We start from the raw sequence: 18,144 nt of genomic DNA on the forward strand, positions 1-18,144 counted from the left end.
TCCCCTTTTGTTCTAGAAACTTAGCCAGTACCATTTCAATTAATGTATTAATATTTTTCATTTTAATCTCAGTCTTTGGGTTGCTCACAGCTATAGTAGGGAAGATGTTGGCTCTCAAGATCTTAGCACACCGTCTGACACTTAGAAGGCCTTCAGTAAATACTTTTTGAATTGTGTTAGGAATTGGTGGGTTCTTGGTCTCACTAACCTCAAGAATGAAGCCACTGATTCTCGCAGTGAGTACAGTTCTTAAAGGCAGCATGTCCAGAGTTTGTTCCTTCTGATGTTCAGATGTGTTCGGAGTTTCTTCCTTCTGCTGGGTTCGTGGTCTCGCTAGCTTCAGGCGTGAAGCTGCAGACTTTCGCCGTGACTGTTACAGCTCTTAAGGCAGCACATCTGGAATTGTCCATTCCTGCCGGTGGGTTCACGGTCTCGCTGCCCTCAAGAGAAAATGCAGACCTTCGCGGTGAGTGTTACAGCTCATAAAGGCAATGTGGACCCAAAGAGTGACAAGCAGCAAAATTTATTGCAAAGAGCAAAAGAACATAGCTCTCACACTGCAAAAGGAGACCCCAGCAGGTTGCCACTGCTGGCTCAGCAGCCTGCTTTTATTGCCTTATCTGGCCCCACCCACACCCTGCTGATTGGTCCATTTTACAGAGAGCTGATTGGTCCGTTTTGACAGGCTGCTGATTGGTGCATTTACAATCCCTGAGCTAGACACAAAAGTTCTCCAAGTCCCCACTAGATTAGCTAGCTACAGATTGCCAATTGGTGCATCCACAAACCTTGAGCTAGATACAGAGTGCTGATTGGTGCATTTACAAACCTTGAGCTAGATACAGAGTACTGATTGGTGTATTCACAATCCCTCAGCTAGACATAAAGGTTCTCCACGTCCCCACCAGATCAGCTAGACATAGAGTGCTAATTGGTGCATTTACAAACCTTGAGCTAGACACAGCGTGCTGATTGGTGTATTCACAATCCCTTAGAGAGACATAAAGATTCTCCAAGTCCCCACTAGACTCAGGAGCCCAGCTGGCTTCACCTAATGGATCCTGCACCAGGGCCACAGGCAGAGCTGCCCGCCAGTCCTGCCGTGCGCCTGCACGCCTCAGCCCTTGGGTGGTTGATGGGACCTGGCGCTGCGGAGCAGGGGGCGGAGCTCGTCGGGAGGCTCAGGCTGTGCAGGAGCCCATGGCGGCGGGGGAATGGGGGAGTCTCAGGCCCAAGCCCTGCCCCAGAGGGAGGCAGCTGAGGCCCTGCCGGAATTTGAGTGCGGCACTGGCGGCAGGCCGGCACTGCTAGGGGACCCGGTGCACCCTCCACAGCTGCTGGCCCAGTTACTAAGTCCCTCACTGCCCGAGGCCGGCGGCGCCAGCCGGTCGCTCAGAGTGCAGGGCCCGCCAAACCCACGCCCTCCCGGAACTCGCGCTGGCCCACAAGCGCCGCGCGCAGCCCGGGTTCCCGCCCACGCCTCTCCCTCCACGCCTCCTCTCAAGTTGAGGGAGCGGGCTCTGGCCTCGGCCAGCCCAGAAAGGGGCTTCCACAGTGCAGCGGCGGGCTCAAGAGCTCCTCAGGCGCGGCCAGAGTGGGCGCCTAGGCCGAGTAGGCGCCGAGAGCGAGGGAGGGCTGCGAGCGCTGCCAGCATGCTGTCACCTCTCAGAATGACTTATGATCAAGGTAAATGTTGGCTACCATTGAAGCATATAGATTATGATCTTACATCGTCTTGGGGTAGGTGTAGAGAAAGCTTACCAGAGGAGTGTGGTTGAAAAAGTCGTATTTTTAACCTCCCACAGTGCCTTATAGAGAATAGGTACTTAATAAATGTTTGAATCAAAAACACAAAATCCTATAAAAATATGTTTCAGTAAATCTAAAATTGATACAGTTTTACTAAATTTTGTTACAACTGCTATGTTCAGAATGTTTGTGTCTTCCCAAAATTCATACATTGGAGCCTAATCCCCAATGTGGTAGAAATTAAGAGATGCGGCTTTGTGGGGTTGATTAGGTTATGAGAGCTCAATCCTAGTGAATGGGATTAGTTCCTTTGTAAAAAAGAGGCCTGAGGGAACTTGTTTGCCTCTCCGGTCACATGAGGACATGGCAAACATGGCAACAAGGCACCATCTTTAAAGTAGAGAGCAAGCCTCACCAGACACTGAATCTGGAGGTGCCTTGATCTTGGACCTTCGAGCCGGTAAGAACTGTGAGCAATAAATTTGTGCTACTCATAAATTACCTCATCTAAGATATTTTGTTCTAGCAGCCCTAACAAAGACAATAACCTTCTAAGGTTTGTTTTATTATGCTGAATGAGACAACATAGATGGAGAAAAAAATTAAATCCTGCCAAAGTTGGGAGTTTTCATATCTTTTTCACTTTTGCCATCAAGTAATATTACCCTCCCCTGAAAGCAACAGAGCTGAGTTCTTTCTCATCTAGGTCTAAGGAGTAACAAACATCCTTGCTTTCTTTGAGTGCCAGAGTCAGTAACAGAAAAAGCTGGCGCAAATTCTCAGGAGGAAATGCTAATTTGACCCCTATCCACAAAATGTTGACACTTGACAGCTCTATGTTTTTAAAATCTGATACCAAGGGTATTATCAGGGTATAGGAGGTATTTTTGAGTTAAAAACAGGCTTAGAGTTCTTTGATGAGAGCCAAAAGGCAGTCTGGGAACTGGAAATATTTATTGGGCCTATGTTAAGATTTGGAGAACTGTGCACAATATATATATTTTTTGCCCATAACCTTCATAGTCTTTGTTTCTGGGCCTAAACTAACATTTTTCTTCTCTTTTGCTACCAAAGTAGAAGCATTTTGGGAAAGTGTATATTTATGGAAAATATATCAAGAAAGGCTTCAGAGCAGAATATTGCCAAGCCTGCCACTTTGGGATAGTGCAAATAAATTAAAATAGTATTCTTAACACAAGCAAAAGAAAAAAAGTAGAATTCTTTCTATTCTTCTTAGACTTGCCTGAGTTTTATAAGCCTTGAGTATTAGACTGACAAAGTATCCAAAGGAAGATTTAGATAATTTGGGACGTGACTTAATGGGAATACAGTTTAAGTCTCAGGATTTTTGTCATTTGGGACAATTGACATGATAGTGTATGTCAGTTCTAGGACCAAACAGATGAACAAGAGTCAAAGCATATGAATTTGACTTTTTTACAGGAGAAAATCATGTCATTTCTAAGTTTTGATTTCTTCATCTGTAAAAAGCTAGTAATAACTTTACATACATAAAATAATATATATGAAAGTATTTTGTCCACTGTAAGCCACTATACAATGATACTGATGATAATGGTGATAAACTGAAAGCAGCAAAAGAAATCACTTTAGAAGCAAGGATGTCTTTACAAATAGGGGAAATAATTCAATCCACATTAAAATCTTCAGGTTTATCTAGAGGGTCTCTGCTATCTTTGTTGAGAATCTCTTTGTTGTGCCTTTTCCTGCCAAAATTGAAGTTTTCTTCTACCATTCTTTGTTTGCTCTCATACCTTCTAGATGAGAGCTTGAAGCCCAAGCACAAGAAAAGAGAACAGTGTATGGGAGAACATAGAGGCAGTGCTGTGGACATAAATCAGAACCAGGGTGGTCCCAGTTCTGCCCTTTGAACATGACAGTATCTATTCCTGGAAGGAAGGGGAGCAACAGGACAAGGGCTCTGGGATCCTGAGGAAGTTAAAGCCAGCAGTGGTTTTGCAGCTTCCTAACTATCTTCTGACTCCACTTATTTTGCCTGTTCCAGAACCTTAAGGTGTCATCTTGGATCTTCTCAGGCACTGACGACAAATCTGATGAGTCTGTTCTTGAGATGCTATAGTAGATGCAGGCCAACTAACCTTTACCTCCCCTTTCTAGGTCCAATAGCAGAAATCTAGTATCTTTCACTCTCCAAGGGAATTTTCAGTGGTCTTGGAAATTGCACAGCCCCCAAATGTCCCGGGATGCTACCAATTACCAGTTTCAGACCTTTTACTATCGCCTCTGATGGCTTCATCCTCACATTTGTCTCCCTCAGTACTTCAAGGTTTCTCTCTTGTTCCTATTACGTCTGCTACTAGCTTTGTAAAAATACACAATATATAGTGCACTAATTTTTATCAGACCCAATAGTTTCATTTATAAAAAATAAAAATAAAGAACCAGAAAAAAGATTCAGATGTACAATTAAGAACTCTTAATTTTTCCATTTACTCTGCTTGATATTACTAAAATTTAGATGTCTGAAGATTTAGCCAACCAATCTCTAGATATGTCAACAATCACAAAACAAATGTTCACAGAGTACAAACCATTTTATTAAGTGAAGAAGATTATTAAAAACAGGCAGCTCCCGCCTTCAAATATTTTAGGAATCCCTTACCGACTTAACATAATTAAAATTCCCACTGGGTTTCAATATTTAAATGCCATTTTATACAACTTGGGGTTATCCATGTTAACATTTAAAAATATTTTTCATCCATATTATAAATTAATAAATTTGTTTCAGTGCAGATAAATAGAAAGACTACCCATAGTCTTACCGTCAAGAAAGAGTTAACTGCTCAGAAAAATTTGCTGCATTTCTCTTCTGTGTGTGCTATTTTTCAGAGTTTAGCATGTACAATATACACATCTTATTATCTTTTTTAACCTGTTTTGTCATAAGTCTTTTCCATCCATTAGAGAATTTTTATAAATATAGTTTTAATGAATGTTTATTAAATAAGTTATGTTGTATATTATTAAAATAATGGACATTACAAATACATTTGTGGAAATTCTCTAATTTTATGTAATATATAAATTTTATGTAATATTTGTAAGTATATTACTCTCTGAATGAAAGTTACATCCAGAAGTGCCTTTTTGTTCTTTTGAGTAATTAATGTGATTAATATTTCTGTACCTAAGTATGTCTTCATCTTGAATTATTTTCTTAGAATATATTTCCCAAATTGAAATACTAGATGAAGTCATTAGAAGTTATGCTTTGTGTAATAATGTTTTGGTGATCTTAATACATAGGAACATAGCAAATTTTACATCCTAGGCTAATTTCAAATCAATCCTTATTGAGGTCATCACAGAATAGGACTTGCTTTTAATAATAGATAATATTATTGAGCATTTTATGTGGCTCTTCTAAATCCTACTTATTCCTCCCAACAGCCCTGACATGAAGGCCCTATTATTAACCCAATGTAGCAGAAGAGAACAATAAAGCCCAGAGAGCTGAAATAACTGGCCCAAAGTCACAGCTAGGGATAGTCACAGTTACAATTTGAACCCATGCAACCTGATTCCAGGACCTTTATTCTTAACTACCACCTGCCCTCTAATAAGACAGCAATTCTTCAGCTCTCAAGGCAGAAAAGTACCAAACCTTCCCCCTATAAAATGTCAACTTATTATTTATTATATGCTTCCTTTCATTAAAAAGAATAATCTCACTTGGAAGCCAGCAGAGTAAAATTAAAGCAATTACAAGAGTACACTGGCCAGAGAAGCTGGGTTAAAATGTTGCTAGAACAAGCTGATGTTTATGAGAAGAAAATTTCAGGGGAAATCTCATTTATTACTCCATTCTCACACTGCTATAAAAAAAATCTGACACTTGGTAATTTATGAAGAGAAGAGTTTTAATTGAGTCACAGTTCTGCAGGCTGTACAGGAAGCATGGCCTCAGGAAACTTACAATCATGGCAGAAGGCGAAGGGGAAGCAAGCATGTGTTACCATGGTGGAGCAGAAGACAGAGAGAAGAAGAAGGAAGTGCCACATACTTTTAAACAATCATATCTCGTGATAACTCACTCACTATCACGAGAACAAGGGGGAACTCCATCCCCATGATGCAGTCACCTCCCACCAGGTTCCTCACCCAACACTGGAAACTCAACCTGAGATTTGGGTGGGTACAGAGGGTCAAACCATATCACCCCTTTTCCAAGGGACATAATAGAGGAAACTCCAAAGTGCTCAGACGTTGTTCTCAGCTAATGTCTCTGAGCTTAACTAAATATAAGTGGCAAAAGAAAGAAAGGTTTAGTTTAGAGGGAGTGTGGGAACCAGGAAATAACAAGAGTTAGTCAAGCAGGAAAAGTTCATCCACTGACCTGTGAGTGCTCCTATGACAAAGGCCATGTCTTTTTAGTTATTATACCCCCAACACCAAACACACTGTCTGGCACATAGAAACACTTCAATAAATGATTGCTGAACAAAAATGAACTGTGCTAGGCTGGGTGCGGTGTCTCATGCCTGTAATCCCAGCACTTTGGGAGGCCAAGGCAGGTGGATCACCTGAAGTCAGGACTTTGAGACCAGCCTGGCCAACATGGTGAAACCCTGTCTCTACCAAAAATAAAAATATTAGGTGAGCATGGTGGCACACACCTGTAATCCCAGCTACTCAGTAGGCTGAGGCAAAAGAATCACTTGAACCTGGGAGGCAGAGGTTGCAGTGAGCTGAGATCATGCCGCTGCACTCCAGCCTGGACACCAGAGTCAGACTTTGTCTCAAAAAAAATAGAAAAATAAATAAAAATAACTGTGCTGCTTGCCAAAGGGCCTCCAAGGTCCACTCTCCAATACAGGACAAGTGAAATCCATTCCATGTAGACATTAACAGTACGAGAGCAAAGGAATGGGTTTGTAGAAGGATATTTCACCTGCAGGAGGAGTGAGTGAAAGTGGAAATAATGCACAAAAACCACATGATTCTCTCAATAGATGCAGAAAAGGCCTTCAACAAAATTCAACACCCTTTCATGCTAAAAACTCACAATAAACTAGGTATCTATGGAATGTATCTCTATTTATGACAAACCCACAGCCAATATCATACTGAATGGTCAAAACCTGGAAGCATTCCCTTTGAAAACTGGCACAAGACAAGGATGGCCTCTCTTACCACTCCTATTCAATATAGTATTGGAAGTTCTGGCCAGAACAATCAGGCAAGAGAAATAAATAAAGCGTATTCAAATAGGAAGAGAGGAGGTAAAATCGTCTCTGTTTGCAGATGACATGATTGTATATTTAGAAAACCCCATTGTCTAAGCCAAAATCTCCTTAAGCTGATAAACATCTTCAGCAAAGTCTCAGGATACAAAATCAATGTGCAAAAATCACAAGCATTCCTATACACTAATAACAGACAAACAGAGAGCCAAATCATGAGTGAGCTCCCATTCATAATTGCTACAAAGAGAATAAAATACCTAGGAATCCAACTTACAAGGGATGTGAAGGACCTCTTCAAGCCAAACTACAAACCACTGCTCAAGGAAATAAAAGAGGACACAAACAAATGCAAAAATATTCCATGCTCATTGATAAGAAGAATGAATATCATGAAAATGGCCTTACTGCCCAAAGTAATTTATAGATTCAATGCTATCCTCATCAAGCTATGAAAAAACTACTTTAAATTTCATATAGAACCAAAAAAGAGCCCACATAGCCAAGACAATCCTGGGCAAGAAGAACAAAGCTGGAGGCATAACACTACCTGACTTCAAACTATTCTACAAGGCTACAGTAACCAAAACAGCATGGTACTGGTACCAAAACAGATATATAGACCAATGGAACAGAACAGAGGCCCCAGAAATAACACCACATATCTACAACCATCTGATCTTTGACAAACCTGACAAAAACAAGCAATGGGGAAAAGGTTCCCTATTTAATAAATGGTGTTGGGAAAACTGGATAGCCATATGCAGAAAACTGAAACTGGACCCCTTCTTTACACTTTACAAAAATCAACTCAAGATAGATCAAAGACTTAAACATAGGACCTATGACCATAAAAATCCTAGAAGAAAACCTGGGCAATACTATTCATGATGTGGGCATGGGCAAAGACTTCATGTCTAAAACACCAAAAGAAATGGCAACAAAAGCCAAAATAGACAAATGGGATCTAATTAAACTAAAGAGCTTCTGCACAGCAGAAGAAACTATCATCAGAGTGAACAGACAACCTACGGAATGGGAGAACGTTTTTGCAATCTATCCATCCGACAAAGGGCTAATGTCCAGAATCTACAAAGAACTTAAACAAATGTACAAGAAAAAACAAACACCACCATCAAAAAGTGGGCAAAGGATATGAACAGAAGACATTTATGCAGCCAACAGACATATGAAAAAATGCTCATCATCACTGGTCATTAGAGAAATGCAAATTATAACCACAATGAGATACTATCTCATGCCAGTTAAAATGGCGATCATTAAAAAGTAAGGAAACAACAGATGCTGGAGAGGATGTGGAGAAATAGGGATGCTTTTACACTGTTGGTGAGAGTGTAAATTAGTTCAACCATTGTGGAAGACAGTGTGGCGATTCCTCAAGGATCTAAAACTAGAAATACCATTTGACCCAGCAATCGCATTACTGGGTATATACCCAAAGGATTATAAACCATTCCATTATAAAGACACATGCACATGTATGTTTATTGCAGCACTATTCACAATAGCAAATACTTGGAACCAACCCAAATGCCCATCAATGATAGACTGGATAAAGAAAATGTGGCATATATACACCATGGAATACTATTCAGGCATAAAAATGGATGAGTTCATGTCCTTTGCAGGGAAATGGATGAAGCTGGGAAACATCATTCTCAGCAAACTATCACAGGAACAGAAAACCAAACACTGCATGTTCTCACTCATAAGTGGGAGTTGAACAATGAGAACATATGGACATAGGGAGGGGAACATCACACATCAGGGCCTGCCAGTGAGTGGGGGCCTGGGGGACAGATAGCATTAGGAGAAATACCTAATGTAGGTGATGGGTTGATGGGTGCAGCAAGCCACCATGGCACGTGTATACCTATGTAACAAACCTGTACTTTCTGCACATGTACCCCAGAATTTAAAGTATATTAAAAAATAAATAAAAGAACTGTGCTGCTTGCCAAAGGGCCTGCAGGTCAACTCTCTAATAGAGGACAAGTGAAAACCAATCCATGTAGACATTAACAGTATGAGAGCAAAGGAATGGGTTTGTAGAAGGATATTTCACCTGCAGGAGGAGTTAGTGAAAGTGGAAATAACACACAGATTAGAAGAAGTAAGAGCCTAAATAAAAGAGATGTTTTCTTATTTTAGAGATATAAAAAAAGAAGTGGCTAGAATTTGTTATCTGAAAACTGGAGGCTAACAGAAGAATCTTCTACCCTGCCCTTGAATCTAAGATTTTTACACAGAAAATGTTTTGACTCTATGGATTTAGGTATTTTAGATAAAAATATACTAATATTTTAAATTTTTGTTTAAGAATTCTTTCTTGAGCAATTTTCATTAAAGTAGAAGGAAAGAGAATGACAAAAGAGGGTAAGGGGAAAGGTCAAGGAAAGAGAGACAGAACCCTAAAAATGCTTAAGTCAGGGCAAGCTCTGAACCCTAAAGAAAAGTTATGCTTGTGGATATTTAACCTCTTGTGATTTGTACAATTTTAATATGATGTATTACACCGTGTGTAACTCTTACAGATTGAAATTTTTGGCTTTATAACTTGGTATTTTATATCCTTTGCAGTTAGTAGCTATGGCTTCTATGCTGTCCCTGCCCGTAGATCTTAAAATGGTACCATTTATCACTGAATTTTAAATGATACTAAAAATGACAATAAGGATGTTGAAGAATTTTTTTCCAAATGTATCTTATATTAGTCCATTTTCACACTGCTAATAAAGACATATCGAGACTGGGTAATTTATAAAGAAAAAGAGGTTCCACGTGGCTGCAGAAGCCTCACAATCATGGCAGAAGGCCATTTTACATGGCAGCAGGCAAGAGAGAATGAGAGCCAAGCAAAAGGGGAAACCCCTCATAAAACCATCAGATCTCATGAGACTTATTCACTGCCACGAGAACAGTATGGGGGAAACTGCCCCCACGATTCAATTATCTCCCACCAGATCCTTCCCACGACACATGGGAATTATGGGAGTGCAATTCAAGATGAGATTTGAGTAGGGACACAGCCAAACTATATCATATCTGCTCATCTCCCAAGCAATTCAAGGTTAACTTGAAAATATTTAGCAATACAATTTTAAATGCCTGCTCTTCATGGAGTTTAAATAAACATTCAGGAAGTTGGGGGGCAGTATTAATTGATGGTTATGAATATAGTCTTTAAGACCTGGATTCCAGTCCCAGCTCTGCCACTTACTGGCTGTGTGACCTTGAGTTAAGTTAATTGAGCTGTCGGGTTCTCATTATAAAATAGAGATAATAATATCTACTTAATAGGCTTGTCAGAAGACATTGATAACATGATATGTGTAAAGTGCTTAACACTGTCTGGCACTTACTGGGCAACAAATAAATAGTAGTTGCTGCTGACCCTAGTTCAACTCTTCCGAGTTTACAAAGTGGACCATAACTGTTACAAGAACAGGATTCCTCATGAGACCCACATAACTTCCTGAATATGGGTAGGCCAGAAATTCTCTGGGAACTGTTGAAATGTTTCCTTCCAGATCTGATGAATTCCAGGACTTGCAAAAACTGCAGAAGTGAAAATCATTAACTAACATCTGCAAAAATCATTATATATGAATGGGTGAATTTTGTGTTCATTCTCATTGAATCCCAACCATGTTCTAGTTCTTAGTAGGTAGTTTCCACCTTTATTTTGTACATTTGCCGTGGGCTTTGTTCACATCTTTTTTCTGTTAACATCAAGTTCCCCTGTGGCCTCACGAACAAACTTGTTCTCCTATGTTGTATATGGAAGTTGAAGACTTGATTATGAAAAGACAGACAACTGAATTAGAAGAAACTGTTATTTCATTTTACAGTTGGAAGAAAATGTATGATTTGGTAGTGAATTTTCTTTTTCTTCTTTGTTTGTTTATTAAAGACTGGAGAGAATATTTTCTCCATTTTTCCTCTTGATCCTGTGCATTACTCCTTCCAATCTAAAGTAAGTGAAAGTAAAATTCGAATATATAAAACATGTTCAAACAAGCCTTAGGTACAAGGCAATAAAAGTACACAAAGCCACTGATTAGAATGTATAAGAAAATTTCACTACCAGTAATATAAAAAGCAAGGCCTAAATTTACATATGTGTGATAATTTGAATCCTAAGATTGAGTTGAATACTTTTATAAGTGAGGCTTACAGTTTTATTATTTAATTGACTTATAAAACTTTTTTTGCCAATTTAAACTGGGCAGGAGGTTGGTCATGTTTAAAAGGCCAGAAAGACGTAGACAAAAATCATTAAGTCTCCTTCCTGGGGCACAAATTAACTTTATAGCACCCACTTTATAGCATAGACCATGATTCCTGCCTGTGATTTAAAAAGCTAGGAGAGTAATAAAAATATTTTTAGTGGGAGGGAAATACAATACATTCACTTGTAATTTTAAAAATGAAGTAAGCTGAGAAAAGATACCAACACATAAGAACGCAAATAAGAAACCAGAATAAGAATAGACAAGATGAAGCAAAACCAAATTTATAAAAGAGAATTAGACTGCATAAAAAGGCAAAAATCAATAAAAGCAATTGTATAAATTAGTAGGAAAAACAAAATAGGTTTTGAATGATTAAAGATTTAAATAAACTAATAATATTGTAATGACATAATCAATACTTTAATAGAATAGAGATTAGGAGAATATAAACCAAATGGGGTTTGTGTGTGTGTGTGTGTGTGTGTGTGTGTGTGTGTGTGTGTGTGCTGTGTTCACTATGTTAAGATGATGACACAAATTCAAAAGAATCAGAGTTGTATGAAACCAAATATAGTTCTCAAAATTAAAAAGCCACAAAGTTCAGCATTCTATCTCTTTTTTGCCTTTCTGGGCATGATGTTGCTTCATGGGTCCTGTAGACTGATAGCTAGGTAGAGCTGGGTGGCTGACAGAGGAATCCAGGTTTTTCCTCTGTGCCTCCCAGAACAGTCTCCTGTCACTGTCCCAACCTCTGAGAGACACCTGTATCAGGAGAAGCACCCTGCTCAGTGAATATGGGACCAAGAATTCCACTGCTTCAGCCACACCCAGCAGGGACAATCACACTGTGAGGTGTGACCAATTTTACATCTTTTTGGCAACAGCAGAAGCCAGTCATTACAGTGATAAAGAAATTCATTTTTCAAATTCCATTTCAACTAATTTGAACAAACTTAATATTTTCTGCCTGTTCATAGTGAAGGCTGTATTTTTTCCCTCAAGTAATGTGGACACAAAGCCTTTTGAAAATGTTTAGCTGTCATTTATTAATTTTTTTAATGTTCAAATACTTTAAATGTTCAAAGCTGAGTTAGATATGGTTCTTTCAAGTGCACCTTGGAAGTGGAAATTAACATCCACTTCCAAGTAGCTCAATTTTATAATAAATAGAAAAATATAAATGTCATTGATAATAGCTCTAATGCACAATTTTGTGTTAATTTTTTATTTTATTGTAAAATTAACTGCACTTTTATATTCTTCATCTTGACAATGTCTTATTACATTGTGACTCTAATCCTAGATTATTGTTTTGATTTAACGTTTTTGTTCTGTTATCATTTTGAATGCTGCTTATTTCTAAGTAAATGAATATAAGGAGAACATTAATTTTCAAAGCACTAATTATATATCACTGTCTTAATGTGTTTTCTTTATCAGACACCTCAACATTCCTTGCACATCTGAGACATCTCACCTTAAACTGCCTATCTAGATAGCTCTCAGTCTTCCACAGTGTCTGCAGTGTAATCAGTCACTAGGGAGGATGGCTTCCTACCTTCTCATTTTCTTCTAGATATTGCAATGTTACCAAGCCTTCCTTTAAAAATATTGCAAAGTTTGGTTTGGAAGAAAGTTGTATCACTTTTGGCTATTACTGGAAAAGTTTGTCATCACCTCAGTAATATTCTTCCTGGTTATTTCATATCTTGGCATTGGTATGCCCTTCAAAAAACATAGTTAAGTAATGGAATTGAACTCTCCCCAGAAATTCCTTAAGAATGCATTTTTGTTCTGAAAACTCTTTCCCTTAGATTTTATCCTCCATTCAAAGCCTATTCTTGCAAATATTCTGTCGGAGAATGCACAGAAAATGTTTTTCATGGCACAAATGTATTTAAGGACATTCACTGGTGTGACAAAGATATTTAAGAGTCTCACAGAGATCCTAATAGGATGACCCTGTAGAAATTACTGGAGGACACAGTGTTGGAGAAAATTACAGTCAGTCTATCAACAGAATTTATTGGATGTTAGGCCATGAACTAAGCGCTGATCTTATTCAGACATGAGAGAAGGTAGAATCACGTAACAGTCACTCACAAGGAATACTTTGGGGGAAAACACAAATTTTTTGTATGGGAGTCAGATTTCCATAACTTGAATTTTTTTCTGAACTTGTAAGATAAAATAAGTTCTGTGATATTTAAAGAGTCTCTCTAGCAACTCCTGGCATTGAAAGATTCTAAGATGTATTCTAGTACTTCCACAGAAACCACTCTTTCCTAACAAAACTATAATCTTTTAACTAAATGTCTTGGAACAGAGAATGACTATGCAAGATACAAGTCAAATTACAGGGAAAGAAAAAGTACATTAAGGAAAACAAAATTAAATTTGAAATTATATAATAATCATTTACATAGCATTTACTATAGGTTAGCCACTGTTCTCAGCACTTCACATATTTTAACATATTTAATTCTTCCAAGAAGTTCATGAGCCGGATTGTAATACAAATCTCATTTTTATATGCAGAAAGCCAAACACACACATCAGCTTAAAGTCGCAAAGAATAATGATTCAAACCTTGAGAGTCTGGTTCCAGAGCTCTGCATATAAGCATTACATTACACTATCTCTTAATGCCCCTGATAGTGTTTCTACATGTTTAAGAGCACAATATTACAGTCTGATATCTCCAAGTATAACTAAAACAAGTCATTTATTGAATCAACATTGATTGATTAGACATATCAATGAGAATAGATAAAATCAATAAACAGTAGTGGGATGAGGAAAACCACAAGACAGCAAGCACTCATCATGTACTATCAAAACAAAAATAGCAATTAAATTCAAAATGCATTTAAAACTTATTATTAAAAAGTAAACACTTAAACAGAGCCAGAAAAAAATACCCAAGCAAAATATTAAAATGTAATTCTTAGAGGAATAATATCAGTGGGGGGAATAAAACTGGCTTTAGCTTTCTGATGAAGGCCTTGGAGGTCAGCGTCATTATGCTGCATGGAAAAATAATTACTGAAGATGCTAACCAATTTGACTTGGGTCTACAGCACAGAGATTCAGCATCAGCCAATCATTGCAAAGATATGTCTGTTCTAGCAAAGGTATAATTTTGTAGCAGATAAAATGCATTTTAATAATAAGCTGTATTGTATTAGTTAGACATGATACCAATATAATAATTCTTATGTTTACTGACTGTATCCCTAAGACTGTTAAAATCACTGCTGTCAGTTTCAACTGCAAAGCTGTCATAACTTTCTTTTATTCATATAGAATAAGGTATTTCCACCAACAGTGTAAAAGCATTCCTATTTCTCCACATCCTCTCCAACATCTGTTGTTCCTAACTTTTTAATGATCACCATTCTAACTGGCATAAGATGGTATCTCATTGTGGTTTTGATTTGCATTTTTCTAGTGACCAGTGGTGATGAGCTTTTTTTCATATGTTTGTTGGCTGCATTTATGCACTTATCTTCTTTTGAGAAATGTCTGCTCATATCCTTTGCCCACTTTTTGATGGGGTTGGTTTTTTTTCTTGTAAATTTGTTTAAGTATTTTGTAGATTCTGGATATTAGCCCTTTGTCAGATGGATAGATTGCAAAAATTTTCTCCCATTGTGTAAGTTGCAAGTTCACTTCTTTTGCAGGGCAGAAGTTATGTTGTTTAATTAGATCCCATTTGTCAATTTTGGCTTTTGTTGCCATCGCTTTTGGTGTTTTAGTCATGAAGTCTTTGCCCATGCCTATGTCCTGAATGGTATTGTCTAGGTTTTCTTCTAGGGTTTTTATGTTCTTAGGTCTTACGTTTAAGTCTTTAATAGCTCAACCATTGTGGAAGACAATGTGGCGATTCCTCAAGGATCTACAACCAGAAATACCATTTGACCCAGCAATCCCATTACTGGGTATATACCCAAAGGATTGTAAATCATTCTTGTGTAAAGTCACATACACACATATGTTTATTGTGGCACTATCCACAATAGTGAAGATTTGGAAACAACCCAAATGCCCATCAATGATAGACTGGATAAAGAAAATGCAGCACATATACACTGTGGAATACTATGCAGCCATAAAAAATGAGGAGTTCATGTCCTTGCAGGGACATGGATGAAGCTGGAAACCATCATTCTCAGCAAACTAACACAGGAAAATAAAACCAAACACCACATGTTCTCACTCATAAGTGGGAGTTGAACAATGAGAACACATAGACACAGGGAGGGGAACATCACACACCAGGGCCTATTGGGGGGGTGGGGGGCTAAGGGAGGGGTAGCATTAGGAGAAATACCTAATGTAGATGATGGGTTGATGGGTGCAGCAAACCACTATGGCACGTGTATACCTGTGTAACAAACCTGCACTTTCTGCACCTGTACACCAGAATTTAAAGTATTAAAAAAAAGGTATTTCACTAGGCATTGGCTTAATCTGAATGTAGAAATCATATATTTTTAAAAATCAACACAAGAATAAGCTATTTCACTACGTTGGAGATTAACCCTCTTATAATCAATATAAAAGGGAGTTGCTTTGACATCATGAATCCAAAGCTCCTAGAAAAATGCTTGACATGCACAGTAGGTGTTCAACCAATATTTCTTGCATGAATAAGTAAATAAAAGCATGTGGCCAATAAGCAGAAAAGCAGACAGAATGTGTTTCCCTTAAATATGATAACAGAAACGTGAGTTACTCTACCTCTTATTAAAGTGAAATAAGAATAGAAGAGACTTCTGGTTTCTGGTGCAGCATATAAGGAACTTAGAAGTCACCACTGTGTCTTAAAAAAAGCAAGTAAAGAACTAAACAAACTGAAAAATGAACAACTCTTCTTAGATCTGTCAGAGAAGCAAGATCACAAGGCAAGCCACTCCTCCCAAATTGAAGATATAGGTAGATTCAGAAAATAACAACTAACTGAAGCAAAAGTCTCTTCAGAAACTAGCACTGAGGTAAGAAACATAACTAACAAATTACTGAAGAATCAGTGTGCACAAGGCTGAAAGCTAAAAACTCCAAGGATACCTAGTTGTAGGGAACCCCTCATACTTCTGGGCGTTTCACCTCCAGGAGCTCTACCGTCAGCACCATGAATATTGGAGAAAAAACCCTTCCTGCTTCCAGCAGGGGGAGATAAAAAGTAACCACTTTGAAATACCCCAAAGCATTCTGTTTTTCTCAGAGCCTAACCTACTAGGATGTAATCAGAGCCTAACAAGCCCAAAGGAAGGGAACACTTAACTCGAGGTGGTTCTAACCTTCCATGTGGGAAAAGGAAATACCCAGCTCCAACTCCCTCTAAATCTCCTGTTTAATATTAATGTGGGAGGAAACCTGAGAAGCACTTCTGAAGCTCACCAGTGGCACAGACTCACCAAAAGATGGAGATTTGCTGATGAGACTCTTGAAGGCCTTTTCTGCCCCCACACCTTACACCATAATACTAAAGGCCTATTTAATGCAGTTTATTTTACTCGATATATTATGTCTACCTCTCAACAAAAATTTACAAGGCATACTAAAAGGCAAAAATCACGTGTGAAGCAATCAAATAAGCATCAGAACCAGAGTCAAATATAACAGTAATGCTAGACTTCTAAATTCGAGATTTTAAAAAAATCTATGATCCAAATAGTAAGGGCTTTAATAAAGTAAGTAGATAACATGCAAGAAAGGATAAAAAAATGTAAGCAGAGAGATAGAAATTCTAAGAGAGACAAAATAGAAGCAATAGAAATTTCGACAAACTGAAAACAGAGAAGAAAAAGACTGACAAAAAGCTAGAAAAGAATAAGCACTGTGGGACAAGTGCAAGAGGTACAAATATGAATAACTGGAATATTAGAGAAGAAGAAGCAAAGGAGCAGGATATTTAAAACAATAATGATTGTGAATTTCAAATTAATGTCAGACACCAAATTACAGAAATAGGAAGCTTATAGAACACCAAGAAAGACACATTATCCACCCCCCAAAAAACCCTAGTTCTATCATATTCAAACTTCAGAAAATTAAAGATAGAGAAAGAAGGTAGAGGGAAAATAAACACTTTACCCATAGAGGAGCAAAGAATTAGATGAAACTTCTCCCCAAGAACCATGCAAACAAGCAGAGAGTAGAATAAAATATTCAAGGCCGGGCGCGGCGGCTCACGCCTGTAATCCCAGCACTTTGGGAGGCTGAGGCAGGCGGATCACTAAGTCAGCAGATCGAGACCATCCTGGCTAACACGGTGAAACCCCGTCTCTACTAAAAATACAAAAAATTAGCCAGGCGAGGTGGCGGGCGCCTGTAGTCCCAGCTACTTGGGAGGCTGAGGCAGGAGAATGGCGTGAACCCGGGGTGCGGAGTCTGCAGTGAGCCGAGATCGCGCCACTGCACTCCAGCCTGGGCGACAGCGAGACTCCGTCTCAAAAAAAATAATAAAATAAAATAAAATATTCAAACAATATTTTAGATATTTTAGATATAACAGTATTTAAAGTGTTGAGAGAAAAAAAAAAACAAACCTAGAATTTCGTGCCCTGTGAAATTATCCTTGAAAGGAAGGAGAAATAAAGGCTTTCTCAGTTGAACAAAAATTGAGAGAATTGGTTGGCAGAACTGCCTTGCAATTAATAAAAAAAGAAATGTATCAGAAAGAAGGAAAATGATATAGTTTCAGAAACTACGTAAAGGAAGAATGTCAGAGAATGAATAACTAAAGGTAAAACAAAAACTTCTATTTTTCTTATTCTTGATTGATGTAATAGATAAGAGTTTGTTCAAAATAATAATGGCAGCAAAGTATTTAATTATGCATACTTAGGTGAATATACATACATAAGCATATACATGTAAATATGCATAAGCTTATGAATAAGTGA

At 38.2% G+C, this 18,144-nt stretch overlaps 1 protein-coding gene across 1 annotated transcript in view; it reads left to right on the top strand.

The window, feature by feature from the left end:
• Positions 1-1,022: 1,022 nt before the first annotated feature.
• Positions 1,023-18,144, top strand: part of LOC129532274 (T-box transcription factor TBX1-like) — an 88,990-nt gene continuing 71,868 nt past the window's right edge. The window contains exon 1 of the mRNA XM_055380987.2: positions 1,023-1,686. Within this exon, the coding sequence (XP_055236962.2) occupies positions 1,215-1,686 (472 nt within the window). The 5' untranslated portion in view covers positions 1,023-1,214. The remainder of the gene's footprint in view (positions 1,687-18,144) is intronic.

The sequence above is a fragment of the Gorilla gorilla genome, chromosome 2 (assembly GCF_029281585.2).
Source record: "Gorilla gorilla gorilla isolate KB3781 chromosome 2, NHGRI_mGorGor1-v2.1_pri, whole genome shotgun sequence".
NCBI classification, from domain to species: domain Eukaryota; kingdom Metazoa; phylum Chordata; class Mammalia; order Primates; family Hominidae; genus Gorilla; species Gorilla gorilla.